This window comes from Stylophora pistillata, chromosome 8, assembly GCF_964205215.1.
Source record: "Stylophora pistillata chromosome 8, jaStyPist1.2, whole genome shotgun sequence".
NCBI classification, from domain to species: domain Eukaryota; kingdom Metazoa; phylum Cnidaria; class Anthozoa; order Scleractinia; family Pocilloporidae; genus Stylophora; species Stylophora pistillata.
Genome location: NC_142526.1, coordinates 23,969,702 through 23,981,039, shown reverse-complemented (window position 1 = coordinate 23,981,039; position 11,338 = coordinate 23,969,702). Strand labels below are relative to the sequence as shown.

Genomic DNA, 11,338 nt, shown 5'->3' with positions numbered 1-11,338 from the left:
TATGAGGAACTGATTTGGAAAGAGTGAAATTTTTCCTCTTTGAATTAAATTATCCTTTTGTTCCTTTCTATATTTTACAAAATGTTGCAAAGAGGAATAGGGAAGTCGTACGGGTGAGTGGTGTCCACCATTCCTGATTTTAGGGAAGCGAAAATACTTCTTGTCCTTAATATTTCATCATAATTATTACCACTACCCGTGGTCAAATGACAAACTGCCCTCTCTAAGACGCTTCTTTTCGCGAGCCAAACGGTAAAGTGCGGGCTGTAAATGGCATTTGCCGCCCACTCAAACTTGAACCCACAGACTCACCTCCAAACAGAGATTTCTACGGGGGAATACACGAGGTACAAGTTTCTCTAATCGTTACTTAATTTCGATTGATGTAAGCTGACTTTGAAATTGTACAAATAACTTGTTTTCATGGACTTGACAGAACTGATTTCAAGTTCTTTTGTTTCTGAGAGAATCGACTTTTTTACGACGGATATCTATAAGGATGATTTTAGGCCCAGTTTAAACTAGAGGCAGCCTTGCAATCTAATAATCTCTATCTTAAATCATGAAAGAAACGCCGAAGCAGTAAAATAGCAAGGGAGTAATCAGTGTATTCTCTTTGTATTATTAAGTCAACAGAAACTTTAAAAAAACCTGTCAATTTCCCTAGACAGTACAGGAAATGCAGTAATGTTCAAGTTTTGCCTGATTTTCTTCCATATGGTTTCCTTGAAAATTTGTGCTTCTGTTGTTTTATGAGGAGATAAATAAAACAAAGGACTATCAACAAAAGCTCAGCTCGTGAAAAGGTAAGACAAATTTATTTACCAAAAATGTTTGCCGCGAGGGTTATACAGAATTAAGATTTTGATTCTTGCATTTCAGGGTGGAGGAATATGTAAGCAGAAGTTGGATCAAAATATTGTCGATCCAGAACCCGAAATGATTTTCATTGTTTGCTATGTCCTGAAGATAAGTTTGGTCTTGTTGAAATAAAATGTCCAAGCTCAAAATTTGGTGTTTCTCTAGCAGAAGCGTGTAGTGACTCTCACTTTTATCTAGAAATTAAGGATGGGATACCCAGACTAAAAAAGGACCATATTTACTATGATCACGTCGAGGGTCAAGTGGCCTTCACTGGTGCCAAGTGGTGTGACTTTGTCACATATACAAGCAGCGAGTTCAGCATTGAAAGGATTCACTCTGATGAGATGCACTGGAAGAAACTGCGAGCAATTCTGCAACACACCTTATCATAACTTTTTGCCAGCTGGAGCAAAAAATATATGGTGTGCAACAACAAGTTCCATGACCTAGAATTACATTGAACTGAACCGGCATGTCCTACAGGTTCAACTCTGAATCTTAACTCTGACTATTTAAGACAGCCCAAGCTTCTACTTAACTTAATTAATTTTCATGAGAATTCATTATGATGGAATGGGTCTTCGTAAATTACAAAGTACAACACATACAGTCCATATTTGGTTTACGACACCAGATAAGCTCACTGGGACAATTCCTTCCCAGACATGAAAGCTGTTCTTATTTTTGTTAATAGCTCTTTCGACATGAATTCACTGTGAGGCAATTGATTTGTGGTTTTGACAACATCCTCTGGACTCATGTGTCCCTGAGAACCCAAAAAAGGAGGAATATTTGGAGGGAGCAGGTCCTGCACTGTAATTCCCTTATCTGATCCTACATGGGTTTAAATCATCGTGTATGTACAGGACCGTGCTGCGACGGTACTCGGTGGAGGATTGCTTATCATGAGCCCCGTCATTCAGGCCCTTTTAAATAACACCTCATAGAGAATGACCTTCATATTCATGGCAACAATCGTGTTTTTGACCGGAATTTTGTCGTGTTTCTTTGACCCAAACGTCGCCACAGCAAATGAACAAGAAGAGACTCAGAGAAATAGCGAGCAAGAGTTACAGAGAAGTTCTTCAGTTGTTTGGATGTTTCATATTTGAGAAATAAGGAGTACCTGGTGTACTTAGTGGCAACAAGTACCGTGTTCCTGTTCCTTGGTATTGCCATTCTAATAAAGTATACATGGTACTTTGTGAATCATAGTCGCCTAGATGTGAGCACCGAAAAAACTGTTTCTCTCTTAAGGACGAACAAACAGCCAATGACACATGACCAACTTTACCGCGGCCTGGCCTCAACAACCAGGCTTCACCTATCCTCCCAACCATATCACTCGAGAAGTGACACCCATGGATAAACACTTTTTGCCATGCTGATAAGGGAAATGGCCAGCCAGTAACGAAGCCTGTGTGTGGCAATTTACTTTTCCACTGTCATTTTTTCTTCTTCGACTAATAAGGAGATATTTTTGATTCGAAGCAAATTAAGAAATTCTATCTACATGTGTAGAATGGGTCCACTTTTCAGCAAGGAAAATTCTTCAGGATGTTTACGTAATCCTTCCTATATTATAAAACATGGTTTGCTCTCTTCTCTCTCTTACCCTCTTCCCATATAACCATCAATCACAGCATATATCAGTATCCTTTATCATTTCATTTCATTTCATTTCAGTTCATTTCCCGTTTCATGCCGCAGGGTCGTTACTGCCAAGAGCACGGAATTGATCAGAACAAAGTTGCGCAGTTGTTTTTCTTCAACGGACGAGCATCGACTACTTAGGGAGAAATGTTTCTATCTGGATCATGAGGTGCACAGTTCTCGTCTCCGGGGCTTGATATCAATGAATTTGTGGTCCACATATTATCTGCTTCTAACATGTTTTTTGTTTATGGGTTGATAGAAAGTGCTATTGCTTCGTCGATGAATGTTTTAGTTTTGTCCACATTATCCCCGAAACAAAAGTTCCGAGGAATTGTTTTTTTCCATTTGTGTGTAGCAGTTACACTGGTAACCTGTCCCCCTTTGAGAGGTAAATTGTACGTTAATACCTTTACGTAGTCTGGAAGGCAATGTTTTCAGGAAATATCAATAATATTGACTTTAAATATATAGCTGGCAGCGCCCGTGGGTGATATGAAGTGAATTCTGCGTTCTGATTGGCTACCCGAGCGGGCAAGATGGATCGCCCACTTTGATCCCGCGCAAGAAAAAAAGGGTCTGGAGCGGACTTACAAAGTTCGTGACTTTTGGACAATGTCGGAGATGACGTCGTAAAAAGCGGCAGAAGAAAGTCAAAACAAAGAAAACATAAACGACCCTCTTGGGCTTATGTGCCACAAACAAAGGTGGCTTACTTTCCCGGTTCTCGAAATAAACACGTCATTCTTGATTCTTAAACGAAATCTTTTTGCAATATGAAAATCATTTTATTGACCAAGCTTGTTTGGTCAAGATGGCTGGATATTAGCCTCATTCTTTGTTTTGCGGTCCATAATGACAAATTCTCATGCTGGGCTCATTTTGGGAAAACGCAGAGGTTACCTGAAAAACACAGCAGCGAATCGAATTTTTGAATTAAGTTGGATAGTCCGCCGCCTTTTAGCTAGGATAAACCGCAACAATGACCATTGTGTTATCTGTTTAGTTAAGACATACCTATAAAACAAGTTATGTTCGTTCTTCAAACCCATAAATTGCTTCATTGCTATTATAGCAATCGCATAACCCGTTTAAAAGCACCTCTCTTTATTTCAAGCTCTTACATTGCTAGATCAGGCCAGATAGACCTCATTTGAACGTATTGCAAAGTTGATAAATGTATGTCTCTTTTTCTTCCTCACTGCGCATGACTGAAGACGAGTCGGGTCCAGACCAGACAGTAATTCTATCACTGTTCAATGGTCCTTGGAACTATGGAAGTTATTGTGAAAAAGATACGTTTCTCATCCAAGATTTGCACAATTCAGACGTTGACCTCGAGCACGTGATTTTGACGTTCTATCCGGTAAGCAAACCGATAATATTTTTGCATGGATCACGCAATGGATCAAGAGTTTTGTAGTAATGAGCCGAATGTGAAGAAATGGAAATTCTCTGATTCTGTCGACTCCGAGTCCGTCGAGCACGACTCTGATCCTTATTGGTGCCCTCACCAGTTGGAGATCGCTTATGTGACCCCGACCTCAACTCTATTGCCAATGGAAAGCCGCTTGAAGGTCACGAAAATAAAGGTTTGTTGAATTGCTTCGAAGGTTCCCCTAAAGAAAACATACAGCTGATATGATTTTGTTTAAAATGTACGTTGAATGGTTAGTTAGTTAGTAAGTTAGTCCTTTCCGTTCGTTAAGATAAACAAGTATATGTGTAATTGAGAGTTAACGGAGCACAATCTTCAAGACTTTGAGACGATTTCCGGCAATCAATCTGGGAGGCTTTTCATTTCACGTTCAGTTGCAGCTCCTGCACAAAATCTACAATTCATGCAGAGAAGCAAAAAAGTATCGATACAAGTACTGAATAGCTTAATTACATAACAAGAAACTACTGGTAATTTTTCAATAGAGCAAGTATTTTTAGAGTTTATACATTTCAATCATATTTTTCGCAATGTAACCCTGATTTCGCCGACAGATGATCATCGCTTCGCCGATCTCTAAAACAAATAAAATTCCTCTGTAGCTCTTTTCGGCCCCTGGTAACAAAAAGTGAGTTCTTGAAAAGTTTTCATATGCAGACAAGCGGTGAAGAGCATTGCAATGCTTTTGTTGTCACGTTCGACCAAGACCAATTTGGTGAACCGGTTGCACATCTGCTTAATTTGTTGGGGTTGCTCGAGTTGTCTGAGTTTTCGAGATCTCGGTATTCGTAATAGCCCATGACGTGATAAGATCCCTTTAAAATTTTAATTTTTTCTTTTCGCGGACACAGTAGATGTATAAACATCACGCTTAAGAGGTAAAGTATTTTGAAGCTGGTCTGTGCTTTAAATAATCTAATTCACTCCCCCCCCCCCCCCCCCAAAGAAGTCAGTCTAAGTTCTTCACGTTTTTGTGTCCTGTGTATAATACAGCAGCAATTGGTGCTTATCTGAAACAGTCTTAAGGTTGAATATTCGTTCGAAGTCATTGATATATTCATGTTCTTCATGTCTGCAGCCTGGTCTGCAGCTGACTTAAAGTTTTTGCCCACTGAAGTGCAAGAACGAGCATAAGAACTCGATGGGGTGGGGGAAGAGGGTGGGAGAGAATTAACCAGTTTGTCCTTGCATGATATTAAGAGTGATCTTGTCTAACAACTTCTGCATCTAATTCAAGTCTGTATATAAAAATATCAGACCAATACGGGCAGAAGAAAGCGCTTCAGAAAGAGAGTTTGTTTCTCACTCCTCCCGGCCTCTTTTCCGTATTCTCTCCATTTAGTGTTTTCGACAATGCGCTGTGTAAGTCAGAAAAAACATCGGAGTGTGTTGTGTCAGGAGCCCATCATCCTGGTTGTGTACGATGCCCATCAACTACAGCTGTTCTTTAGCAATCAGTAACACCATATTACATTTGTGAGCGCTTTTTATATAGCGAAAATAGACTGTAAGTTCACGAAATAGTGGTGCCTTCCCTAGTTTATTTTCATTTACTCTGGAATAATGGCCAAACTGCAACAGCGACTTCATTTGCCTTAATTTCAACCCTCAATGAAGCCGTTTAATTCTTTCAGACCATTAGTTAAGACGAATATTAGAAGAAATAAGTGGAGCTAACTACTGAGTGTAGACAGGTTTACTAATCTGAAGATTATTCGATATCAACTGACGGGTTTTTTTTACTGAAATTTAAATGAACTCGAAACCATTTGATTTCTTTTTTAGGCAGTTAAGGGTTAAATTTTAAACTTTTTGAAGGCTGACGATAAACCTCATTGAGAACCTCGAATAACTAAATGTACAAACTGGTTAATTTGATGCTAGCCCACCAATTTCAAGGCCAATATCGACCGCGTTGGAATGAAAGTACTGAATGCCAATTCAAGACGTGAAGACGTGTCGTGAATTTTACGAAAGGAGAGCAATTCTGAACTCCTTCGATTTGTCTATTCAAGCCCAGTTTTGGCTATTTTGACGTGGTCCTCTAATGAATTAATGAATGCTTTCTTTGTGTCGATTGCTTCGATGTACCTTGCAACTAGCAAGGAGGAGGGTACGACGGGACTGAAGGGGGGGGGGGAGAGTACGAGAGAAGGGGGGAGGGGGTGGTAAATAGGAGAAGGAGAATACAATTTTCTCCATCTTCTATTACCACTCTCTCAGAGTTGTAGTGTTTCTTAATAAAGGGCGGATGACTGGAGTCAAAGGTATGCGAGAGGAGAGGGGAGGGTACGTCACTCTCATTCCTTCTTCCCTCTACATAAGAAAAACAAATTCTGATGCGAAGGACCTAGCCTGAGTACAGCCACCCCCAAGGCCCCAAAATATTTCCTTTTGGAAGGTAGGGGGCGGCTGCACACTAGCCACGAAGAACCCACAACGATTTTGTGGTTTGGCACCAGCTATCTACCTGTTGCTGCATGGGCCAGTTCTGAGAAAACGCAGAGTTGACCACAAAAATACAAAAAGGACTAGGTAAACAATAACTTTTAAAAGCTATATAATAAACTTGGCTCAAAAACGTCATCAGTATAGTAAGACATCCCTAGAGAAAAAATCATTATAATTAGAAAGAGCGCATCACTTGTTGTTATTTTGTTATCAGCTCATCAAACCGTGGCTGCTACCACTTTTTAGACTAAGATGATTATTAATAAATATTGAATAATATTTAGGCATCCGTTTAATATCGTACTTTTTCTGTCTGGTCAAGGTGAGGAAATTTTTTTCACAAAATAATTATAATCTGTTCTCATTATTTTGTTGTCCAGTTCGACTTCATTTGCGTGCATAACCTCGTCAGGTATTCATGAATTTGTTTACACAGACTCATCTCAACGCAAGTACTTTAATTTCTTCCTCTAAAAACAGAATTTTAATCTAATTTGAACTTTTGCTTAGATGGATGGACCAGAAGATAATAGTCTTTTCTTACCAAAGGAAAACACCAAGAAACATATGAGAGGATGTAATGATTTCAAGCGGATTTCTCGATACCTGGAGGGCTGTAAGAAGCCTGACGGCCCGTACGCTTTTTTTTATATGTTTCTGTGGATTTCTGTGCATTTTGATCGCCGTTGGCTGTTCGTATTCCTACGGCATTTTATTCCCAGTGCTACTGCACGAATTCAAAGAAGGAAAAGCCAAGACAGGTAGGAAATCGGTTTCAATTTCCCTTTCTGTTGCTCAGTTAGGTAGTTGGTGTCGACAGATTACCATACTCTCTTAAAACATCTAGTATAAAGAAGAGACGTACTGCAAGATGCACCTGAATCGTTGTCTGTTAGGATACATAAACAGAGATGGCAGCTAGGTTCTATGTATCTAATGATACTGGCTTACAGACGATTTCACGCGCTAATAAAGCGTAAAAATATCCACTACAGTGGAACCTCGTTTTAACGGACCTCTACATAACGAAGTCCTCGGTATAACCAACCGTACTTCAATTTCAGCCCGGCTAAAGTTACCTTAAAATGTATGCCACAGAACCTCGATATGATAACGAACCCTCGATTTAACGAACCAATTTCCCCAGTCCCTTGGCACTTCGCTAAATCGAGGTTCCACTGTACAGCTATGTCTTCCCTTCGAACAATTAACCATCGAGGCCAATTATTTTGATTAGTTGAGAGAACTGCACTTGTGAATGCTAAGCTGTACATGAGGGGCTGAGCTGTAATTTGGCTTGGTGGGGTTGAACACTAATATAGCTTAAGTCGGTCGCCACAGTCTTAAAAAAATCATGTAGTAATATCATAGTGCAGTATACATCATTATGTACCGGGCATAGATGTACGCGTGATAAAGTACCGCCTTCTACCGTTTTACTTGTCGGAGTTCAAATCGTCTTCTCCTCGTAGAAGAGCGCGGTTATTAATTATTTTCTCTGTCTTTTAAATTAAGCGAAAACTTTCCTTTAGGAAACTTGATTTAGACTAATTACCAAGGCAGAACGAGAAAAGCTTTCTTGAAAACATGAATTTAGCAGGTACTGGTTCGTACGTAATCAAAACAAATGAAAAAAGTATTCTAGGCGCCTGTTCTGTTAAATAAACATGGATACTTCCGTTAGCATTTCACAATGTATTAAATTTTTGGCCATGCAAAAACTTCATGGGTAAAGTTTGACTAAGATCTTATTTATTGGTCCACCGTTTTATACATGAGCCTCGTTGCTCAGAAGATTGGGCGACCACTTCCCACGTCATCGACGATAAATATATTATCATTATTATTATATATTATCATTATTATTATATATTATCATTATTAGTATATATTATCATTATTAATATATATTATCATTATTATTATATATTATCATTATTATTATATATTATCATTATTATTATATATTATCATTATTATTATATATTATCTTTATTGTTATTATTGTTATTATTATCATTACTATTCGCTCTGACGAAGGGCTAACGCTCGAGACGTCAGCATTTTAACTCTTTACGGTGGCCAATTTACAATTTCAGCTCAGTTGATGTAACCAAATCACCTCATTATTATTCTGTCGAGAGAAAGTGCTTGCTCCCCGCGAGACCGTTGTTTTGTTTTTTGTCTGTTCTTTCAGCTTGGGTAGGCTCTCTAGCGTATGCATGCGGTAGTCTGTTTGGACCAGTTGTAGGGCTTCTATGTGATCGATTCAATCACCGTACAGTTGGTATTGTCGGGGGTATTATCTCCACCGCGGCCCTCCTTGCTACTTCGCAAGCCCCAAATCTGACCGTGATGTACTTCACGTTTGGCGTTGGGCTTGGCTTTGGGAGTTGCTGCACCTACTTTGTTGTGCTAACTATCGTGCCTACCTTCTTTATCAAGAGGCGTTCTTTGGCAACAGGGCTCGTTCTCATGGGGTGCGGAGGGGGATTAATTGTAATGAGCCCCATCATTCAGGCCTTGTTGTCAGTGAGCTCCTGGAGAGTCACATTTATTGCCATGGCAGGGATGTCCTTCGCAACTTGCATATTGTCTTGTTCATTTAGCTTGAACATAGAAGACAACGACCAAGAGAGTACTGACCAAGTCAAGGAGCCATCAAAGTTGTGCTCGACTCTAGATTTTTCATACTTGAAAAATAAGCAATACATTGTCCACTTGATAGGAAGTACCGCGTGCTTCTGCAGTCTTACTGTCCCTTTAGTTCACATGGTAAATTGTTGTGAATTAATGAAGCGTGTTACTCACATTCTCTCCAGAACATTTTGAGAAACATACTTTGCTCTTGCGTTGCGCCTTTTCATTATAAAATGAGTACACTTAACCATTAGGGAACCTTGTCGAAATGCTTGTAGAGATCGGAGGGGAGGGACAACAAACTTGCTTTCGTGGGATATAGCAATAGTCCTTACTTTTACTATTAGCTTGACGTTTCAGTGTTATCGCAACGCCGTTACTTATTCGTGTCATGCTATTTCTGTTTGGTGCTGCCTGGTATTAACTCATTCAAATTTATCAGGACTCCTTGCTCTCTTAGAATAATCATCATCCTCCTGATAACAGCGTCAAGGTTACGTGGAAACGCTGAGTTATTTTATAGAAAAATTTGTCGTTAAAATTTATCTGCATAAATTTGTCTTGAGAATCTGTTTGCATATTTATCAATATTTAACAAGAATTATTACACGACTCGGGCAGTCAGAGGGCCAATAACTAAAATCAACCGATCAAAATGCTCTATTGCCGGTCAATATTCTCTCAGTATTGGACCGGGCACTGTCCCGAATGGTCCCGAATGATACCGCACTTGTGTCCCTTTGAACTTCAGTCGCATAATAAATCTCTTATTAACAAAGCTTGCTCGGGACCGTACTGGAAGAATATCGGCCCTCGGTCTTTTTTGTACGGACCTCGCTGCGCTCGGTCCGTACTGTCAAGACCTCGGGCCGATATTCTCCCAGTACGGCCCTCGCGCTTGGTTAATAAGATATATGTATAAAAGCGAGTCTTTTAATCTTGTTTGTTGAAAAGGATTCTAGTCAAATTGTAGCGAGAGTAGGTTATTGTTTGAGCCCGAATGAAAAAGGTGGTGCCCACAAAGGGGGTTCGGCTTTTTACCCTCTTTTAAGTTTGTAGAAAAGGCAGGAGAGAAAGGAAAAATCATTGGGTGCTCCCTATAAACCAATCCCTAACACAGCTCATGAAATAATTAGGTGCTCCTGTAAAGCAATTCCCATCAATTATGCTAGTTAGCTCAGATAACTTTTGCCCTCTTGCAGGCAGAATACTGCCACGAACGTGGCATTGACGCAAACCGCGTATCTATGATGTACTTTTGGAATGGAATAGTGACAGTTGCTATGAGAGCCTTAACAGGTCACGTGTGTGACAAGGATAGATCGTATCCAAGGCTAATTATGCAAGTGGCCGTGTTCGTTGCTGGAGTAACTGCAGCTTTAACCACCTTTACGAAGTCGTACAACCAATTGTTGGCCTGTTTTGTCGCCTACGCTGTTGCCGACGGAGCTATAGTCTCTTCAATGAACATCTTCACGATGGCAACGCTTTCCCCAAAACAACGGTCTCAAGGATTTGGATTCTTCCACTTCTGTTTAGCGATTGCATTAGCAGTAGGTCCCCCCTTTGGAGGTGAGTGGATTTCAGTTCAGTTGGTGACTGAGTACATTTGCCTGCCTGCATATGTTCAAGCAAATTTGTTATCCCTTTCTTTGGAACTGTAAGAAGTTACGGAGTTTTTATTCAAGCTGAATGGTGTGCTTATTTTAACAAGTTAACACATTCTTTCTACGGAGTTCAGACTCTAGCCTCTTTTTTTCGTAAATTGATTTTTTATCAGCATCTTGAAACATACCGCCCAAACCTATTCAAGGTAGTTCCTTTCATCAATTTCCTTTATCCTTTTTCCCCAGGTTTCCTGGCCGACGTATCCGGATCATATTCCCTGACGTTCTACATAGCGGGAACGTTTCACACATTGGCTGGTTGTATTTTTTTCTTGTCATATTGCATTACAAGTCCTCAAATCGCCCCAGAGGACCCCATACCCTGAGATATTTATTGTGAAAATTGTTTTTAAGATTTTCTATTTCAAACAAATGCTCAATAAAAATTCTTATAAAAATTTGATAAATGAAGTGCACACATGGTCCAGTTGGCCAATCAGAGAGTGATGGTCGACGCAGGCCCTTCTTACTATCTACGCTTCGGCACTAGCTCTTCGCCCGCGGGAAATTGCGAGGCCTTGAGCAACGCGAGTCGGTAAGAGGTCTGCCAGGGGGTCTGGCACTGGTAATGATAATTAGTACCAGACCCCGACAAACCTCCCCCCAATTCGTCTCCAATCTTTCC

At 40.1% G+C, this 11,338-nt stretch overlaps 1 protein-coding gene and 1 pseudogene across 1 annotated transcript; both read left to right on the top strand.

The window, feature by feature from the left end:
- The first annotated feature begins 270 nt into the window (after positions 1-270).
- Positions 271-3,439, top strand: LOC148725598 (uncharacterized; annotated as a pseudogene).
- Positions 3,440-3,707: 268 nt separating this feature from the next.
- On the top strand, positions 3,708-11,039 carry LOC111342056 (monocarboxylate transporter 4). Its single transcript, XM_088731516.1, has 5 exons — positions 3,708-4,109; positions 6,917-7,167; positions 8,604-9,181; positions 10,249-10,618; positions 10,900-11,039. The coding sequence occupies exons 2-5, from the start codon at positions 6,987-6,989 to the stop codon at positions 11,037-11,039; spliced, it is 1,269 nt and encodes a 422-aa protein (XP_088587642.1). The 5' UTR covers positions 3,708-4,109; positions 6,917-6,986.
- The last annotated feature ends 299 nt before the right edge of the window (positions 11,040-11,338 follow it).